Source organism: Platalea leucorodia (assembly GCF_965183815.1).
Source record: "Platalea leucorodia genome assembly, chromosome: 4".
In the NCBI taxonomy this organism is placed as follows: Eukaryota; Metazoa; Chordata; class Aves; order Pelecaniformes; family Threskiornithidae; genus Platalea; species Platalea leucorodia.
Genome location: NC_138826.1, coordinates 38784496 through 38802302, shown reverse-complemented (window position 1 = coordinate 38802302; position 17807 = coordinate 38784496). Strand labels below are relative to the sequence as shown.

The 17807-nt window shown below is 46.8% G+C and overlaps 1 protein-coding gene across 8 annotated transcripts in view; it reads left to right on the top strand.

The window, feature by feature from the left end:
- P4HA1 (prolyl 4-hydroxylase subunit alpha 1) overlaps positions 1-12327 on the top strand; it is a 37713-nt gene extending 25386 nt beyond the window's left edge. For 3 of the 8 annotated variants that reach the window (XM_082309369.1, XM_082309367.1, XM_082309368.1), the window contains exons 10-15: positions 6099-6198; positions 7702-7872; positions 9931-9996; positions 10493-10561; positions 11275-11371; positions 11828-12327. In XM_082309369.1, coding sequence (XP_082165495.1) covers positions 6099-6198; positions 7702-7872; positions 9931-9996; positions 10493-10561; positions 11275-11371; positions 11828-11898 — 574 coding nt within the window. In that variant the 3' untranslated portion in view covers positions 11899-12327. Of the gene's footprint in view, positions 1-6098; positions 6199-7701; positions 9614-9930; positions 10002-10492; positions 10562-11274; positions 11372-11827 lie in introns of those variants that run through there. The other 5 variants (XM_082309371.1, XM_082309373.1, XM_082309370.1 and 2 more) reach the window with 3 other exon arrangements.
- Positions 12328-17807: the final 5480 nt, after the last annotated feature.

Genomic DNA, 17807 nt, shown 5'->3' with positions numbered 1-17807 from the left:
TTTCTCTTTAGAAGAAAGAGAATGGCCTAAAGCAAACGGAGCTGTCGCGTAACAAAGCAAGCGGTCCGCTGAAACAGAAAATAGTTCTGTATGTTAGCGGTAGCCAAGACGGAGGTGCCCTCTTTCGCTCAGCATGGCTTGCCTAGTGCAACTAACGTACTAAAACGGGAGCGGCGCGCGGGGTTCTGCTTACGCTAACGAACGGTGGGGAAGGCTGCCCGTGTGGCTCACCTCTACCGCTAAACTCCGGTAGTGACACTTGCTGCTTAAAACCAGGCACCGATGAGCTGCTGTAATTCGTGGGAATAATGCAAATTAAAGCTGGTTGATAATGTTAAAGCGTTTCCTTGTTTAAATGATGGAAAGTAGTTGCTGCTTTAATAGAAAACCAGTGTTCTTTCAGCTTCTTTGAACAAAAACCCTGGAAGTAGAATGGCTAGTAGCTTAAGGGGTGTTATTTAGCTATGAATTTCTTAAAAAAGATAAAAGTGCTTCAAAGTACTGGATCCACAAGAAGCTGATGGAGTCAAGAACGAGTATAACTCTCGGGGAAACTAGAAAACCATTGTAGTGGAAGTCTAATCCCTAAAGCCACGCTTGTAACAAGTAGTGACAAGTTGAAAACTTTTATTTTTATACATTGAAAACTGCCTTGCACCTTCAGCAGCATGCAGGTCTCCTTACTCATCAGGTCGTGGGAGTCCTGCGGGAATTGTCTGGTGAGCTCTTCCACGTTTGCTCCTTAAAACTACCTCCGCAGGCCCCCTCCAGAATGACTTTAGGAACATCCGTCTTCCTGTTTGACATGTGTTGCATTTAGGTTTTAGTTTTTGTTTTTAAAGTCTGTCCGTGTCCTGTCTTGGTTATCTGTGACTCTGTATTGTAAAGAAAGCATTCGTTCAGTCTCGGTATTTGTCCTCTGTGACGCGGACTGCTCTGGGGCATTTGCTGAGGAAACTTGTTAATCCATTTGAACGTAACCTCACGGTTTCTGTCAAACTTGATGTCCTAATAATAGGAGTTAGAGAAGGTGACCAACTCACTAATTGAAACTGAGATGCATATTTGGCCCCTATTTAATTACATCATCCTTAGTAAAAGGACTTTTTATTTGGAGTTTTGATTTTTCAGTAGTGGGAAGTGTTATGCCTTGAGGCTATTGCAGATGCCACAGTTGTTAGGAAAAAATAGTACCAGACAACACCCATCACGAAAAGCCGAGTCCCTCATGAGTGTGTGCAGCTGCTGGTGCAGCCAGCTCCCCGTTTGCCATCGCCGCCTTGTTGGCCTTGTGACGTGACAAAATAACTTGTTTCTCCTGGGGCTTTAATCTGCAATTAACCATGTGCTGTGCCTTGCCTAGGGCCTCTGTGATAAAGGATGAGGGCAGCCGTTGTCCGTGAGGTGCTGCCGCCTCCTTGGCGCGGTGTGCCGCAAGCCGGGAACGGAGCCTCGCGCCTCGTACCTGGTGAATGAGACCCTTAAAGGTTTAAGGTTTGGTGCTCACCGAGGTGGCTCTCTGGGACTTCCTTCTAACGTACCTAAGGAACGCACAGAATTAAATCAGATTTTACTGAGCTAAGATTTTTTAATTCTGTGTCTTGCTGGAATCCGGAAGTAGAATTGCAAAAAAATGTACAAGTAAATGGGGCACAGCACATATTGTGAAGTTAGCGAAGACAATTTTTTGAGGGTAGGAAGAGACTTGAGGAGGGGGACTTCCCCTCTCATGCTTGCCTTTGTACTCCTCCAGGTTGCTTAGGATGTATGTACATTTAAAAGAGAACTTGGCAGCTACATCTATGGTAGGAGGTAGAAGCCACCCCCAACCCCCAAGCCAGGCTGCTTTAGAAGGATCATGTTGTTAATGCTGGATCGCTGAACGGCTTTTGCAGAACCGCTGGTAGAAACATCTTTCTGGTAGAGCTGTTTGAGCTGGTTTGGATTCCAGATGAATCATTGCTCTTGAAAACCAAAAAAATGCTTGCTTTATTTTTTTAATACATGACTGCTTTCCCCCTTCAAACATTCTTTCCTAGCGAAGGAACTTCTAAATTGCAGCATTCCTCTCTTTGAGAGGACTACTGTTCGCTGTGCAGTACGTGGCAGGCTGTGTAAAAGGGGCACCTTGCCAGCAGTATGAGGAGCACCATCAAGCCGGGCTGTGTGCAGTACCAGAATAAACGCAGCCGCTCTCACACTGCTGTTAAAGAAGCTGCTTTTTCCACCCCCCCTCTCCTCCCAGCAGCCAGTGAGAGCTCGTAGCATACGAGGTTCAAGTTTCCACTTCAGAAATACCAGTCTGTGCTTTATTCGCTCCCTGTTGCGTCTCTACTAGTACTTTTTACATACCAAGTACATTTATGATAAAGTTTTAAAAACAAAAGCCAGTATTGCTTGGTGCGACCAATGACTGTTGGTCACAAAAGCAGTGTTGAACTACTACTCTGGGGCAGTCCTGGTGCAGCTGGAGACTAAGGACGTAGCCGTTGCAGTGTCTGGGACTAGACCGACTAGTGCAGTTGGTGGAGATGAGCTTTTGGGCATATAAGCCCTCGCATGTCATGTAGCTCTGGACAGTTGGCTGGGGGTTTTTTCCTAATACACTGCTTAGTCTAAAATCATTTCTGCATATATAAGTATATTGTGCTATTAAAAATCTCTAAGAAGATCCCCGATTCAGAATTATAAGAGGGAGGAGGGCATGTAATTACTGCTAGCTGTTTGTTTGTAAGGAATATAAAAGTTGTTAAAAGCCAGATCTCGGAGTGAGGAAGAAGAAAAGCAATCCCCCAGCACGAATTCACCGTGCTAATGGAATGCTCTCCATTTCTAGAACAGATTAGCTTAGTTCACGGGTGTCTCTTCACAAAGCCAAGTGCGACACCAAAATACCATGCCTTCGTAGTCAGGGAATTTTGGGGTTTCGTGTAGTAGTCATTAAGGAAATATGAGATCCTCCTGTAAGTCAGTCAGTCAAGTCACCCACATCTTCAATGGCCGTGCTTATGACTTCCCAGAAATAAGCCTGTCCCTTCTTGCTACGAAGTTTTCTGCCCACAGTGCACTCAAAGGTGTCAGCTGGTCAAAAAAAAAAAAAAAAAAAAAAAGACAGAATGCTGTTCATGCAACAACTAACTTCTTAATTTAACAAATCTACACTGAAGAATAGAGCTGTGTCCATTTACTGAATCAGGCTGAACCTTGGACTATGCATATATTTAAAAGGAAAAAGTTTGCTGAGCACAGTTTAAGGCTGTTAATTCTGCATCACAGATGCCACTGGTGAGAGGGTTGGTTTTTGTTTTGTTTTTTTGTTTATTGTTTGTTGATTTTTTTTTTTAATTAATAATAGACAAGAGCAGGGAAAAAAGATTTCTTTGTGTGAAGGAATACCTGCTATAAATGCTCTTGAACTAGGCACACACTTACTTTTTGCTGTCAGCAAAGGCCCAAGGCTGAGGCTACCAACAAAAGAGGACAGCGTAGGACAGATGATTGTTACATTCTGTGACGGCCACTAGGCAAAGCCTGCAGTAACAGAAAGCCCTTGTTGTGCATCCTGAAGGCAGCCGGCACAGCCACCTCCCAACGCTGGGCAGTTGGGGCAGGGTTCCGCAGGCCCTCCGCCCTCATGGAGGCGGATTTCATGACAATTACAGGGTTAAATCACGCTGTAACTCTTCACATGAAACTGTGCCGCACTACATGCCTCCCCCTAGGTTTTGCTCAGCAACCGGCAGCCAGGCTGGCACTTGAAATATGGTTGCAGTTCCCTGTTTCCTCTACCTTTCATAGACTTTCTTTGTATCCTTGGGCAATTAATTTTATTTCTAAAATACATATAGTACTTTCCCTTCATGAAAGGATGTAGTGTTTCTCCCCGTTGAAAGCGTTCATTGCAATTCTAAAGAACCAAAACTGTAAGAATGCTTGCTTTTTTTCTTTCTTTGGCTTGGTGTTTTTTTTTTCTTAAAGCCTTTATGCATAGACCGGACAGAGGTAGCTAAAGCCTATGCTTTGAAGCTGCTGGCTGCGTTGGGGCTTTTCGTGTGTATTGTGTGAGGTTAGGCTTGCTCGTGAGTGTTACCTGGCTGCGTAGCATGTGCCTGCAGAGCTGCTTGTCCTTTTGGGAAATGCTTCAGATAAGAAGTAGTCTTTGTGTTCTCCTACCACCTTAAATCAAAGAAAGAAGGTTGCATTGTAACACTTCTACTAACAGTGTTGAGAAGTGGCTGAATCTTGGTATGTGTTTGTGCAAGTCTGTCTTGAGCAATGTTAACTGATTTCTTTTATCTGTAGTTCATTTGTCATTTAAAAAAACCCCAAAATACGCTCGTAGAGATTCTGTAACCTGTGTCAGTGCCTTGTGTCACGTGTCATGCTACTGTTCCTCCCATGAAAAGTCTGTTGGTGTGGGGTTTTTTTAATACAATTTTTTTTGTTAAAGAAAACAACGTTAATTTAGTACAGATGCAAAAGTTCATTTGAGTATAAGTAAGTTCTATGATGTACTTGCCAGCTAGGCGCTGGGCATAGGTATTCCTGTCCAACAGTCTTGTAAAAGCAGCAGGACCCACGGACGAGCCCAAACGGCTGAGTCAGATGCTAGGGGGAAAAAAAAAAAAAAAAGGTAGAACTAGCTGTCTCCATTTTCCTGCAAAAAAGGGGAAAATGGAAGCAATAGTATCATCACTAGTAGGGGACAGCCAAGGGAAATAGAGAAGAGGACAAGGGAGGTAGCGAGCTTGCCCAGAGAGGGAAAAGCGGAGCAGGTAAAGTGAAGGTGCGTGGCTGGAATGGGAGGAGTAAAGGAAGCAGCATTTGAGCAGATGAGTGGTTGTTTTTTTGTTTTTTTGTTTTTTTTTTTTTTTTAAAAAAAAAGACAGTGGGTAGATGAAATTGAGATTCCCCCCCCCCCCCCCCCCCCGCCAAAAAAAAGAATAAAATGTTGATCTTGTAAAGAAGTGAAAAAAAAAATATGCATGTGTGTTTCCATGCAAGCAACTGACTGTGTTCACAGCTGGTAGGGGTCCAGCAGGGATGCACAGAGCTGTGGTTATCCTAAGCTTGTGCCTCTTTGTGCCAAACGCCGCTCTTCTGGGCATGTGGCTGCTTCCGGATGCCAGAGCTGCTGCCCAGTCGGGCAGCTTTCAAGAAGGAGCAACCACTTAGAGTAGAAAATGCCACACTGGGGCTGGGTGAAGCCAGCGATTCTTGTGTAGAAATGCTTCTCTACCTGCTCATACCTTTCTCTGCTGACTAGCTTGCCAGTTATTTTAAGTGCAGTATTTCTAGCTGAAAAGTTCTAATTTGCAGTAGGAAGCAGACATGCTGAAGATGCCTTTGGAGCTGTGAGACTGGCCTTTCACATTTATGTTTAAAAAAAAAAAAAATTGGTTTGGCTTTGGTCATTGTGTTCCCCCCCCCCATCATTATGTACCCGAAACATGTGCTAAATACCAAATTTGTAATAGGTTGTTTTGCTAGAAATTGTTGAACAGAGAAAATAGTAAAGTGTTTTGTGCATTATTTAATTGTTTTCATAATGATTTTTAGTACCATTGCACAGGTAAGTAATGTGAAAGGACAGATCACAGAGCCTGTAAGCACATGACGCGTGGAAGAGCTGAGTTACAATCACACAGACTCTGCATACGCTAAATAAAGTAACTCCTCTATTCCTTTCCCAAGTGTTGCTTCAAAACGCATCAAATGTGGGGTCTAAATTAGCTGTTGGGAATGGGTAAGTGCAAAAGTGTTTTGTGCCTGTTTTAGAAAGCAGCTTGGAGCAGATTTCACTGTTCGGAACGCTTTCTTCAGTCATTTGGTAGTCGGCCAGTGTGGGAATTAAGGCCCTTAGTTTTAGAGCTTCCTTAAACCAGTGCTGTAAGCGTTCTTTCTAGAAAACGTATTTATTAAATGCAGGCCTTCATAATGGCCTGGAAATACTTCTGATCACCCTACCAAGTTCTTGAAAAGTATAAAAAAAAAAAAAATCTCAAATTCAAAGGAATTCCAAGTGGTGCATTTGTACTGCTAGCTTACTGCCTATTGCCACTGTTTTTAATTGATTTTTATTCTCCCCCTCCCCCCAGCGCTTGGTTGTCTGGATATGAAAGCCCTGTGGTATCTCGCATTAACACAAGGATCCAGGACCTAACAGGACTCGATGTCTCCACAGCAGAGGAACTACAGGTAAACTGTTAGGACAAGTATGATGGTGAATGTCAACGGGCATTTCAGGTTGGATGGCTTTGTGTGCAGCACCGTGCTCGCCCAGGTGGTGGTGGCGAGGTGGCCACAAAAGCTCACCCAGGGGCAGCTAATTTGATGGCTGGTTTGATTCCAGGCCCTGGGAAGAATGAGTGGGTTTTTTACAGGGAGGAAGAAACGCAGTTGTCTTTGCAGAGCAGCGCTTACCTTAGTGTGAAACAGCTTTTTATTGCTGGAGGGAAACGGCAGTAACTGAAACTCCTGATGTTCGTTGCAGTGGATGTGTAATTCCTTTTTAGTTATACTAATGGAACTGAGTTTCATTGCTGCAGGGTCAAACTTTGGTGCTGTGGTGACAGCGAAAAGCTTAGCTTGACTGAGATACTTAAGGAAAGGGGGAGAGAATGGTTGTTTAGATTTGCCATCCCATCCTTGGTCCGTCCTGGAAGGCCAACAGCGTGTCTGGTGTGTCTGTACTGTGGGAAAGACTGATCGTACACGTAACTCGAGTAAATTTTATTTCAGAGTTACTTACTTTGTATTTATTTGCTTGAGGCCTTTAAATGAACAGCTGCTTCACTGATTCTGAGAAAGCGTTAATACCTAGAAAGCAGGACACCTAGAAAGTGGTTCCTGAAAGCTGTTGCGCCACTGTGCTATACTCCATCAAGACTCCTGATGATAAAATGCCCAAGCAGCTGGCTGAAAATTGAGGTTATGAATACACAGAAGACATGAAAAAAAAAAATCCAATCGGCAAAAAGGACAGTGGATCCTCTTTAGCGATGCAGAGATCAAAAAGTGATTTAAACTTGAATGATGTAAAAATGCCAGGACCTATTTTGAAGAGAATAGAGCCTGTCAAGTTTCTATAGAAGAAAAATATTTTTCTACCCTGGGGAAGTACCAGATTGCTTACCCAGAGTACACTGCATCCTGCAGTGCCAGGCTTGGATGTGCTGCTGCTCCTGTAGCCAAACATCTTGGGGCTCCTTGGAGCTGGGGGCTGTCCAGGTCTTCAGGAGTTTCACGGTCAGGTTCTATGACCTGACAGTCATTAGATCAGACAGTGGCAGGCACTCAGAAATGGGAAAATGTCTTCACCATTCAGCTGGGGGTGGACAGAAGAGCTTCCAACGGAAGCTGTCCCTGGGGAAGGGGAGGTTCAGCTGCAGCTTTGCTGGGAGCTGGTGTCCAGTTGAGAACTGCAAAGGCAAACTGAAGGGCTGAGACCCTGAAGCTCAGAGTCAGGTTCTGGCTCGACACTGATGAGGGGTCTGGGTGAAGTCAGAGCTACCTGTGACTAAACCCAGAAGGACTTTGCTGTATTGAGTACGGTTTAGCTGGCAGAGACTTGTCATTTCCTAGGGCTTGATTTTTAAACTTCATCTATCGAACGGTTGTAGATGACAGTCCTATTCTTGCCCTTTCTTGTCTGGATCAAATACTGCTTTACTAGATTCTGTGCTTCTCCTTTCACCGTAGGTAGCCAACTACGGAGTAGGAGGCCAGTATGAGCCTCATTTTGATTTTGGAAGGGTAAGTCCTGTTTTCTATCTCCACCTCTTTCTTCTTCACAAGCACTGTGTTTCTCTTTTTCAGGTGGCAAATTACGGAGTGGGAGGACAGTATGAACCCCACTTTGACTTTGCACGGGCAAGTAAAGAGCTGGAGGAGAGATAGTCACCTGGTGAAGCCTGGGCCTCTTGGCTGTGGCACAGTTTTCATTCTTTAATGTGTATTAAATTTTGTAGCTCTTCAACTTTTCTAATCTGTGGTAGTGGAGAAAGCCCTCTAAACCACCAGCTGAACTGATAAACGTTTGGGGCATTACAGAGCAACAAGGCTTTTCTTCAAAAATATAATTAAAAAAGAATTGTTCTAAGGAGCTAACTGACAGTTCCTAACAGCGCAAAGGGCATTAGCTTTATTCCAAAGCTGCAGAAACAGTTAGAAATATTCTAGCTGGCCAGGGTACTGGCCATGTAAAGCCATTTTGTTTAAAATCACTGAAGGTTATCCAGCTAAACTGTACAGAAACTCGGTGTGTATCTATCCTGTGCTCCTGACACGCGCGGCAGATGACGGTGGCATCGGCTAACGTGCATCCGCACACCGAAGCTGCCATAGCTGTGTCCGCAGTGCAGAGCATTGCTGAGTAAGGCAGATGTGGCTGCACGGGCGAGAGCTTAATGCCCTACTTCTATGAGGAAGGCTTTGTAGGCAGCGTAGGAAAACTTGAGTTGCAGCTTACCGTGTAGGCCTGCGATGCGGAGAGAGAACTCCTTTCCCCAGAGCTGAGACGCAGGCGTCTTGCATGCTGTTGAACAAATTTTGAAATTATAAGCAAGTACTTTGTGACTGTAGTTTATGTGCTGATTGCTAGCACAATCCCGAACTGGAAAAAGCCTACCGAAGCCTTCTCATCTCACCATCCTTATTTTTGTTTTACTTGATTTAAATTTCCAGCCTGTTTCTATTCCAGCTTAAATTGCAAACTGCTGGAAATAATGCCACTGAATTCAGTTGGTTATTTATGGGGCGTACTTACGTGTGATTGTAACACTTTCAGATTAACCTTACGCTGTGAATCCAAGCCACCAACTATTAATCAGAATCTCTGCTCTGTAAGCACATGCTCAAAAGCATTGCAAACGATTAACAGGTTTTGTTTGGAAATGCATGGGTTAATTTCTGGAGTAATGATTGACAAAAATTTTAGTGCACACAAATAGTGGTCACAGGGGGGTGGGCTGCGAGGTGTGACAATAGTCTCATAACCCATCAAAATGTTGTTTTCTTCTTGTAAGTCAGATGATAAAAACCTCTTAGTTGCCCAGGTCTGTTAGCCCGTCAGAAGCTCGCTTGTCCCAGCTGTAATGAAAGAGCAACATAAGGTGCGCGCGTGCTGGAGCGCGGCAGGGAGGAGGCCTCCCCTTTGACCACAGCGCTGGGCTGGCGGTGTCGCAGCCACACGCGTCCGCGTGTGTTGAGGCAGGGGCGTTCCTTACTCCTGTCGAAAGCTGCAGGAACGGCTGCCACAGACGCCCCGCGGCTGGGATGATTCACTCGTTGGATTTTTAACGGCGTGCTAAAACGCTCGCGTGCTGGGGAGGAGCGCAGAACGCGGAAGGCCAGCTAGCGCGAGCGGCAGCCTGCCTGGCGCAGCAGCCAGCGCCTGCGGCTCCGGCGCGAGGTCGGAAAGGCCGGAGCGGGAAAGGGGCTGAGGGCCCCGCAGGCAGAACCCCCCCGAGGGAGCAGGGCCGGCAGCTGCCCTCGGGGCAGGCTCAGAGCCACCCCTGCGGCAGGGCTCTGCTGTAGCGTGATTCCCAGTGAGCCTGGGACTGAAGAGCTGCCCTCGCTGTTGCTCGTCTTGGCCAAGGACAAGAGGGGATAAGTGAGTGTAATTAAATAATTAAGTTTGTGGCTGTGAAGAGGATTTATGTACTCATTTTCAGACAGTACAGTTGTTGTTCTTCCTACCCATTAGCAATTTGGGCTTATGCCCTTCCTGTCCTACAGAATTTTAAAATGCCTGGTTTATTTAAATTAAAAGATAGACTTAAATTGCCTTCTCCCCTCCTTCCAAATAGAGGGATTGAATTAATTTTTCTCCATGAGTTTGTCTGCTGCTGGCTCTGCAGCTGTATGTCATTGGCTCCTCTCAGTAATCAAAATGAAATGCTTATTAAATCTGCTTGCTTTTATTCACAGAAAGATGAGCCAGATGCTTTTAAGGAATTGGGAACAGGCAACAGAATTGCTACTTGGTTGTTTTACGTAAGTGATATATTTCTGCCATGTGCTAGTGCCAAAAATATCCATCACTGCATATTCTATGCCATTGAATGATTTCATTACATTTTCTTAACTGAAGTGACTTGCAAATGAAGGCAGCCACTAACTTAGCAGTAATACATACGGGGTATCTTCTTACCCGTAAGCAATGCTTCTTCCGTGTGTTCTTAAGGAGGTTTTTTGCCTCGAAGTTGTTGCACATCAGCGTAAATTATTTGACTGTCTATTCATTTTTATATCCGCATCAGTATTTATAGCGTGCTGGTTGCCAAAACATTCGGGGATGGGGCTGGCTGTTGCGCTTTGAACAAAGTGGGTGGGTTTCAGCCTTTCTTAAGGCTGTTAATTTCTGCCTCCCAACGAGCGAGCAAAGGCTGCGTGATTAAGTTGTTCAATAACCGAATTCTGTTTTACTAAAACGGGACGCTTGGGAATGTGTCGGCTTGCAACTTACCTGTGCCTTTCCCCACCTTTTCAGATGAGCGATGTGTCAGCAGGGGGAGCTACTGTCTTTCCTGAAGTAGGAGCTAGCGTTTGGCCTAAAAAGGTAAGCAGGGTTCTTTATCCAGGGTAACCCCTCCTCTCCCCACCTACTCAAAAATACAACCGATGGCTAAAACGTTTAAAAAGAAGCTTTAAAATGAGTTGATATAACGAAGATTAGAGCACTGTTCATGGGAGCGCAGAGATACTTACAATTAAGTGAAGTGACTGGAGTAGCACTGGTGATTCCAAGGGCCTCTGACGTTCTGCGTGGTAACGCATAGTTGCGTTTTGGACTTAACCGCTTCTAGTGTGTAGACTTTGCAAAACATTACGACACTTCAAAACACATTTTGAAAATACTCAGATCTGTAAGTAGGTTTAGTCTTGAGGGGTCCGTAGGGAATTCTCCCTGAAACTGTGTGTTCCTGTTATGTTTTTTCCTTGGGAAGGGTCAAGAATAAGGTCTGTCTTTGCTGGCCCGCTGCTCATTTTTAGTAAATGATCTCGCTTTCTAAAACTGGTCAGAGTTGAATGAAACTGGCTTGGAGTTTTTAAAAAAAAAATTAACAGCCAAGTATGTACACATACAGATACAGAATAAGTCAAAGGAGACGCATTCCTTGGGAAAGCAAACGTTAGAATATGGAAAAGAGCCTTCAGTTTAAAAGGAACATCTGAAATACAAACACCACATACCTTTGCCTGATCGTTAAGTGGTGTGAAACCGTGTATTGCACAGAGCAAAACGCTGAGGGTTTCCACTGCAATTTCCAGGGAACAGCTGTGTTCTGGTACAACCTCTTCCCAAGCGGAGAAGGAGATTACAGCACGCGGCACGCGGCCTGCCCGGTACTAGTTGGAAACAAATGGGGTGAGTACCCCTCACGTTGTTCTCCAGCCTGTGACCCACCTGGGGTCTGGGGCTTTGTCGGTGCGTTGTCTTGGTTTTCTTTTTCCTCTGGTGGAATAAAAAGCAGCCAGAAATGAGGTCCTTTATAAAAAGAAATCTATAGCTATCTCTCTTCCTATCTCTCTCCATATATATGAAGTTATACGTATTATATATAGTAGCGTATTTTATTATATATATAAAATACATGTAATACTATATCTGCTTTAGTAGCCTCTTGTAGTTTTGCAGCTACTGGAAGGTTTTTTCCGTCTAGGATTTATTAGACCAACTTCACATTTGTGTGTGTATTAAAATACTTTAGAAAATTAAGATAATCCTGTGCTGGACTGAAAGCTGGCCAACAGCATGTATTTAGCTTAAATAGAAGCATGAGCTAACCAGGTGCAGTGATCAAATACCTTTATGTCTTTGCAGTATCCAATAAATGGCTCCACGAGCGGGGACAGGAATTCCGAAGGCCGTGCACTTTATCAGAGTTGGAATGATGCAGGCTCGTCCTTTGTCTCCTCTGTATTCAGTTTGTGTAAAATGCACACATCTCCTACAGTTTACAATTGACTAACACTCCACTACAGGTTCAGTCTTCAACTACACCGGTGTTTCATCTGTGGACAAAACAAACGTGCTTTTAGTTCCCTTAAAATACCCCCTTAAGGTTTTATGAACAGAATATATTAAGGTCTGTGAGTGTTACAAGAAAACAAAAAAGGACAAAATACAGAGCAGGGCCACAACGAACGGCGGCGGTGTGTGTGGTGTTCCCTTCACCATCGCCCCTCTGATCAGCACGGAGAGCCAGCGACTGCTCGCTTACTCGCAACTGTCAGTCTGCTGAGGGCGGGATGATGGAATGGGAGGGCTCCCTTCTAAGGAAGGCTGAATTAAACCCGTTCGTATTCCTCAATTTCCAGACATTCGACTCCTTGCTTTTCTAGAGGGCTGACCACTACTGTTGAGAACTGTGGGCACGGTTTGTGTTTCTCTGGGGAACAGGTTATCGATGCGAGTTTTAGCCTGGTTTTCCACTTCCACAAAAGCCCCCATTTTTAAACTGTCTTCCGTCTCAGCCTCCGTGGGGAATCTGGCTCTTAACCTCGAAAATGTGAGCCAGCGGTTACATGTGCATAGGTGAGATGCTTCAGCAGTGTCGTGTCAAACACATGCCCGCCTCAGAGCGGCCCGACAACAATTACAGCCCGTCTTCCCTCCATTTTCTTCTGTTAACGGTTGTCCACATGAACAAATGCTGCTTTTGTTCTGTCTTAGTATGTCAACTCCTACATCTGTTCCTTGGGCAGTGGGGATGGGAACGTTACCGTCCTCAGTAATCAAAGTAATTGTGCCTTAGGACACTGGAATTTCAAATTGGTTCTGAGACTTCAGGTGATGAGGTAATACGTGGTCCTCACAGAATGCTCTCCACCCTCATCCTCCCAGTTCTCAAGGTTTTGTGAGAAACAGATGGCCTATTTATCATCCTAAATCTTTCTTAGATGCTTTTTATTCTGCAAATGTTTTTTCCGCTGCGGATGCCGAATGCAGGCCGCGGCAGTGACACGCCTTTAGTCACGGGGCGACTTTGCGCAGGATGCCAGAAAAGGCGCCGGCTCTGGATGGTTTGGTGTCGCTCACCTTGCGGAGGCCGCCTCCGCTGCAGCGCCGCGCCTCGCGCCGCCTCCCCTGTCTGTAGCTGTGAGCGAGGAAGCGCTGGGAAGGGGCCTCCTCCAGAGGCTCCGGTGCTGCTCGCTTCACTGCTGCTCTTCCCACGAGCCCAGGGCTGGAGCCGTTCTGATTCATGCCACCCACACAGAAAAAGCGTCCCCAAAGTCAGCGGTGCCCGCACTGGAAGAACTCACTCACGGTGACGTTCGGGGACCTTAGTTTGTGACGAGTCATCCTTACGCTGAGATGCAGTTGAAACCTCTGAGGGAGATGAGACTGTGGCTGCTGTAGCTGTTGAACTTCTGTTCCGCTCGTCAGATCCCTGCGGGAGGAGTAACTGCCCTCCCCGCGGCCCCCCGGCACAGGAAGAGCCGAGCGGGGCGGGGAGAGGCTGCAGGGAGGTTCGCTTTCCTAAGCCGCTTCTCTTCAACAACAGGATTTTTAGCATAGCGTCTAAATATTCCACTAGCAGGAGGACAAGAATCAAAGCGAGCTGCACCAGGCTCTACCTAAAACCAGTCTGATTTTCTGGATGATGATGGTTTTACTGATTTAGGGGTCAAGCCTGAAGTCTTTACCAAGGAAAAAATTCCAATTTTAGTTGATTGGGTTTTCTGCCTCAAAAAAAAAAAAAGAAAAAGGTGAAAATTGAGCCAAAATGTAGATGAAACCAACTGTTAACATGTTAGAAATACCTCGGGCGTACTGAGAATGCAGCTTAAGGTACTATAGTTCAAGAAACTGCACACTTCCAGAAGACACTTTAAAACCTTTGCTGGAAAATGCGTTGTTAAATTTCTACTGAGCCCGTTAGCAACGGGACCTACGTAACTGTTCATCCTTAGCCCGGCACCTTCTTGCGTTTTGCCTGCGCTTTTGGCAGATGTGAAACAAAGTCCATCCAGCACTTAAGAAAACAAATAAAAAAGAAAAACCAGAAATAGTTCCACCTCATGTCTGTACTGCTCATTTATTCAGAACAGCTGGCACACTAGAGCAGTATCTGATTGATATAAATTCACCCAAGAAATGGGTTATCAGAGCATATTTTTGATCACTAAATTGGAATCGTTAAAAAAACCCATAACATTTCTACTTACCTGCGTTTTCTCCCTTTTACACAGCGTCAGATGTTCATCTCCGTTCCTGTCCATGGTTTTCTCTTTCCTGTCTTTTTTACTTTCTTAAGCTCCCCAAAAAGGTAACTGCAAGTCCTGCCGCTTTCCTGCAACTAAAAGCATACAAGGAGCAGTGTGGCGCTAGGAGTCTTGCTTTGGGGCACCAATTTTCTCTCAGTAGCTCTGAGGCAGCTGTAAATGCTTTTGGAAAAGCCAACCCTGCATGGTTAACAAGCACAAAAAGAAATCGATGCATCACCACTATGAACACGTTTAGAAAACAGCGCCTGGGTTTGCTATTGCAGAAAAGCTCTTTTTTTTTCCTAAAGGGAGGAGGGGTGTTACTTGAAACAGTAAAATAATTAAAAGCTACAAATTGTAGAATTTACATAAGGTAAAAGAGAAATACTAAATAAGAAGTGTCAGCGACTGCTTTAGGTACTGCCGTAGTGGAAGAAAACACTCTGGTCTCTTACGTGCTGCATGAAGAACGGAAGGGTTGCAGCAATGAGAAATCCCAGGCTGGTTGTATTTATTAAGGAACGGTGGGGGTGTTTCCCCCCCCACCTCTGCTCAGCCAGCACCCAAAGATGAATGCCGAGCTTGAGGGAAGGTGCGGGATGTCTGGGGAAGTTTTTGCTGAAGAGTTACCTCGCTCACCTCAGCTCCCATCCAGTACTTCCAGTGTGAAACAGCATTTTAAGACCCGTCTCTAAGAGGCATGGTTTGCTTGGGGAGTAAAAATGGTTTAGTGCATGACTTTTTAAAGCAGTGAACTGCTCAATGACTTGCCATTCTTTGGGGTAGAAAAATACTTTGTTTTTTGACAGTGGAAAATTTCACTTGGTTTTAAAAAAAAAAACTCCCTCAAAACTAAAACTCAAGTCTGCTGAGGCACATCAGACCGAAACGTTCCAGATTATTAGAAGAGAAAGGGTAAGCTGCTTTTTTTTTTTTTTTTAAACTGCAGACAATCCGTATTTCCTCTTTCTCCACTGCAGTAGCGTTCACGCACCCAACGCTGACTGCGCGGGGGATCACACAGGTGCTGCTGCTGTCTGCCTTACCCCCTCCCTTCTCAGAGGGCTTTTGGATCAAGAGCGCGGCTCCTGCGTGAATCTAGTTTTGTATTAAAGGTGACTGAAAACTGTTTGGCTCACAGTGACTGACAATTGAGAAACTGCCTTACTGTTAAATTTTTTGTAATAAAATTTTTAATGTAAAAAAAATGGGCTTAAAATAAAAGCCACTGCCAGTAGCAGTGAAAAATCCTCCACGTCAAACTCTCCTCGTATATGGCTGTTGTAAATCTGATCACACAGATTTTTTTTTTGTTTTTAATCACCGTATGCGTTTCTTGGAAACAGCTCATTTGTTTCACTTCATGACCTAGGCGGGCAGGTACAGAAGATGCTCATACCACAAATTACGATTAAACACGTTCTCAGACCCAAACTTTGTGGCAGGGTTGGAAACACAGCGCTAATGGACTGCGAAAGGGGAGGGCGGATAACGCCGGGCTGAACGCACGTTGCGCACAAAAATTTACGAAAAGGAGCTGAACTGCGCGCGGGGAGGAGCGTGGCTCAGCCCCTTTGTCTCCTTAGCGCCCTGATTTATGGCAGCGGCTGGTGTGGGATTTAATAGTGATGTGGGAACCGCACAAGCCGCTGGCTTGGAGCTCCAAACAGGCACAGCAAAGGGTCAGCTGCTGAGAGACCCTTTTCCAGGGATGACAAATACTTCCGATTCCTGACGCCAAGAGGTTGAACATCCAGCTATTGGGAATAGTTCTCGGGAGGGGAAGAACGATCAGACTGTCCTGCAGCACAGCGGGGACAGAGCACTTACCTGTAGGGAGGGCAGGCTGACCTCCTCCGTAATGGAGACTGGTACGCTACGGCTGGTCCTGGGCTCCACTCGTTCAAAACAGCGGAGCTCGTACTCCATGTGTGGTCATCAGGAACCTGCAAAAAAGCACAGCAAGGGCTGGTCAGAAGCCTGGAGCCTTTCGCCTGTGGAGTGGGGCCTTGCACTGCTGACAGAGCACTCGGGAGCTGCCCTCCCTTCCCCATGCAGCCCGCAGACACAGCGAATGCGCTCACAGATTTGGCAGCCACGGGATAGGAAATCAGTCTAAAGCGCACAGCGTTGTTTTGTTTTGGAAACGGGAATTGATTCCATCCCCGGCTACTCCGTGCGTGCTGTGAACTGCTGCCGTGCCCCTCAGCAAGGCGGGCCGACGCCAGGAGAACGCGAGCAGCCGGATGCCGCTGGCCTTTCAGAGGACAGGGCTTACTCCAACCCCTCCAGCTTTTTGGGGTGTTTGTGGGCCGCCTCCCAGCCGCTCGGCCTGGGGACACCGCTTGCTTGCCTCGTGCTGTCACAGCCTGGCCACCACGCTGCTATGGCAGAGCCAGCGGTGCGGGGGCCTCGTGGGGCGAGATGCAGCTCACAGCCTTCCTTTCGGAGGCAAGAGAGTGGCCTGGGGCCCCTGCCCAGGATCGGGGGGGCCTAGGTGGCCTTTGCCCCCTCCCGTGGAGGAAGGAAAGGATCGTGGTTCAGCCCCGCGCCACCCCGACCGCTGCTTTTGCGCGGGGGATCACGACCACAGGAGGAGCCCCGCCTGGGTAAGAACGGCAGCGGCAGCAGCTGAAGAAGGTGGGGTAGGGACAGGGACAGGGACAAAGGCCTGTGAATCGCCACAGGGCGGGACGAGAGGAAGAGAAAGGAAAGGGCGTGACAGTGCCAGCACCTACGGGTGGGGGAAGGCAGCACCAGCCTGAAGGGATCCATCCAGGGACTCCTGGAGAGACCAGACCAGACCAGGAACTTGAGCGCAGCCCCCGGAGGGAGAGGGTCTTTAACACCCGCCCACCCTCCTCCAGCTGCTGGACTCTGACCTGACTCTGCGAGGGACTTGGGCATTTCATCATCGAGCTACATTGCTCGTTCCGATAATCAGTGACTCATCCGGCTCCCAAACCAGGCTTCGAACCAACCACGGATTACCCACTCACCTTAACCGCAAGCTGCCTATTCCCCCTGCTCAGGCCGTGCTTAAACCATCGACCAGCAGCTCATTGAGCCGGCCAAAACTGATGGAAAAAGAGCGCAGTCCCTCAGTCCTGCCCCGTCTCCCCAGCAGAACACAAAGGGAAGGATCCTGGCAAAGCCCGTGACCGCGCGTCTCTGCCTATGAGAAGTGCTCTGACAAAGAAATGCCCAGAAGGAGCTGGACCAGCCCCTGCCCTTCCCTCCCAGGAGCCGAGCCCAGGACGCAAGGGTCAGCGTTTGCTTTGGCACGGCCGGTAACGCGAAGCCGCGAGGGTTTCCAGCTTCATCGGGGACGGGGTTCGCCACCGCTGGCATGGGGGGACGCGGGCACAGGCGTCCAGCTGCGCCGCTGCGGGACGGGTGACTGCCCTGCGTAGTCAGCTCTGCCTCCCCTTTGACAGGAGCAGGCTGCCAGCAGCCTGATGGTGTCATTAGGAGCCAGTGACTCATCACGGCCCGAGGGCTGCTCTATATTTAAGCATTACAGAGGCAGAAATGAATGCGCTGCCTATCCTGAGGTCAAGACGAGGTTCAGAAACCAGCTGTCAGAGTTCACC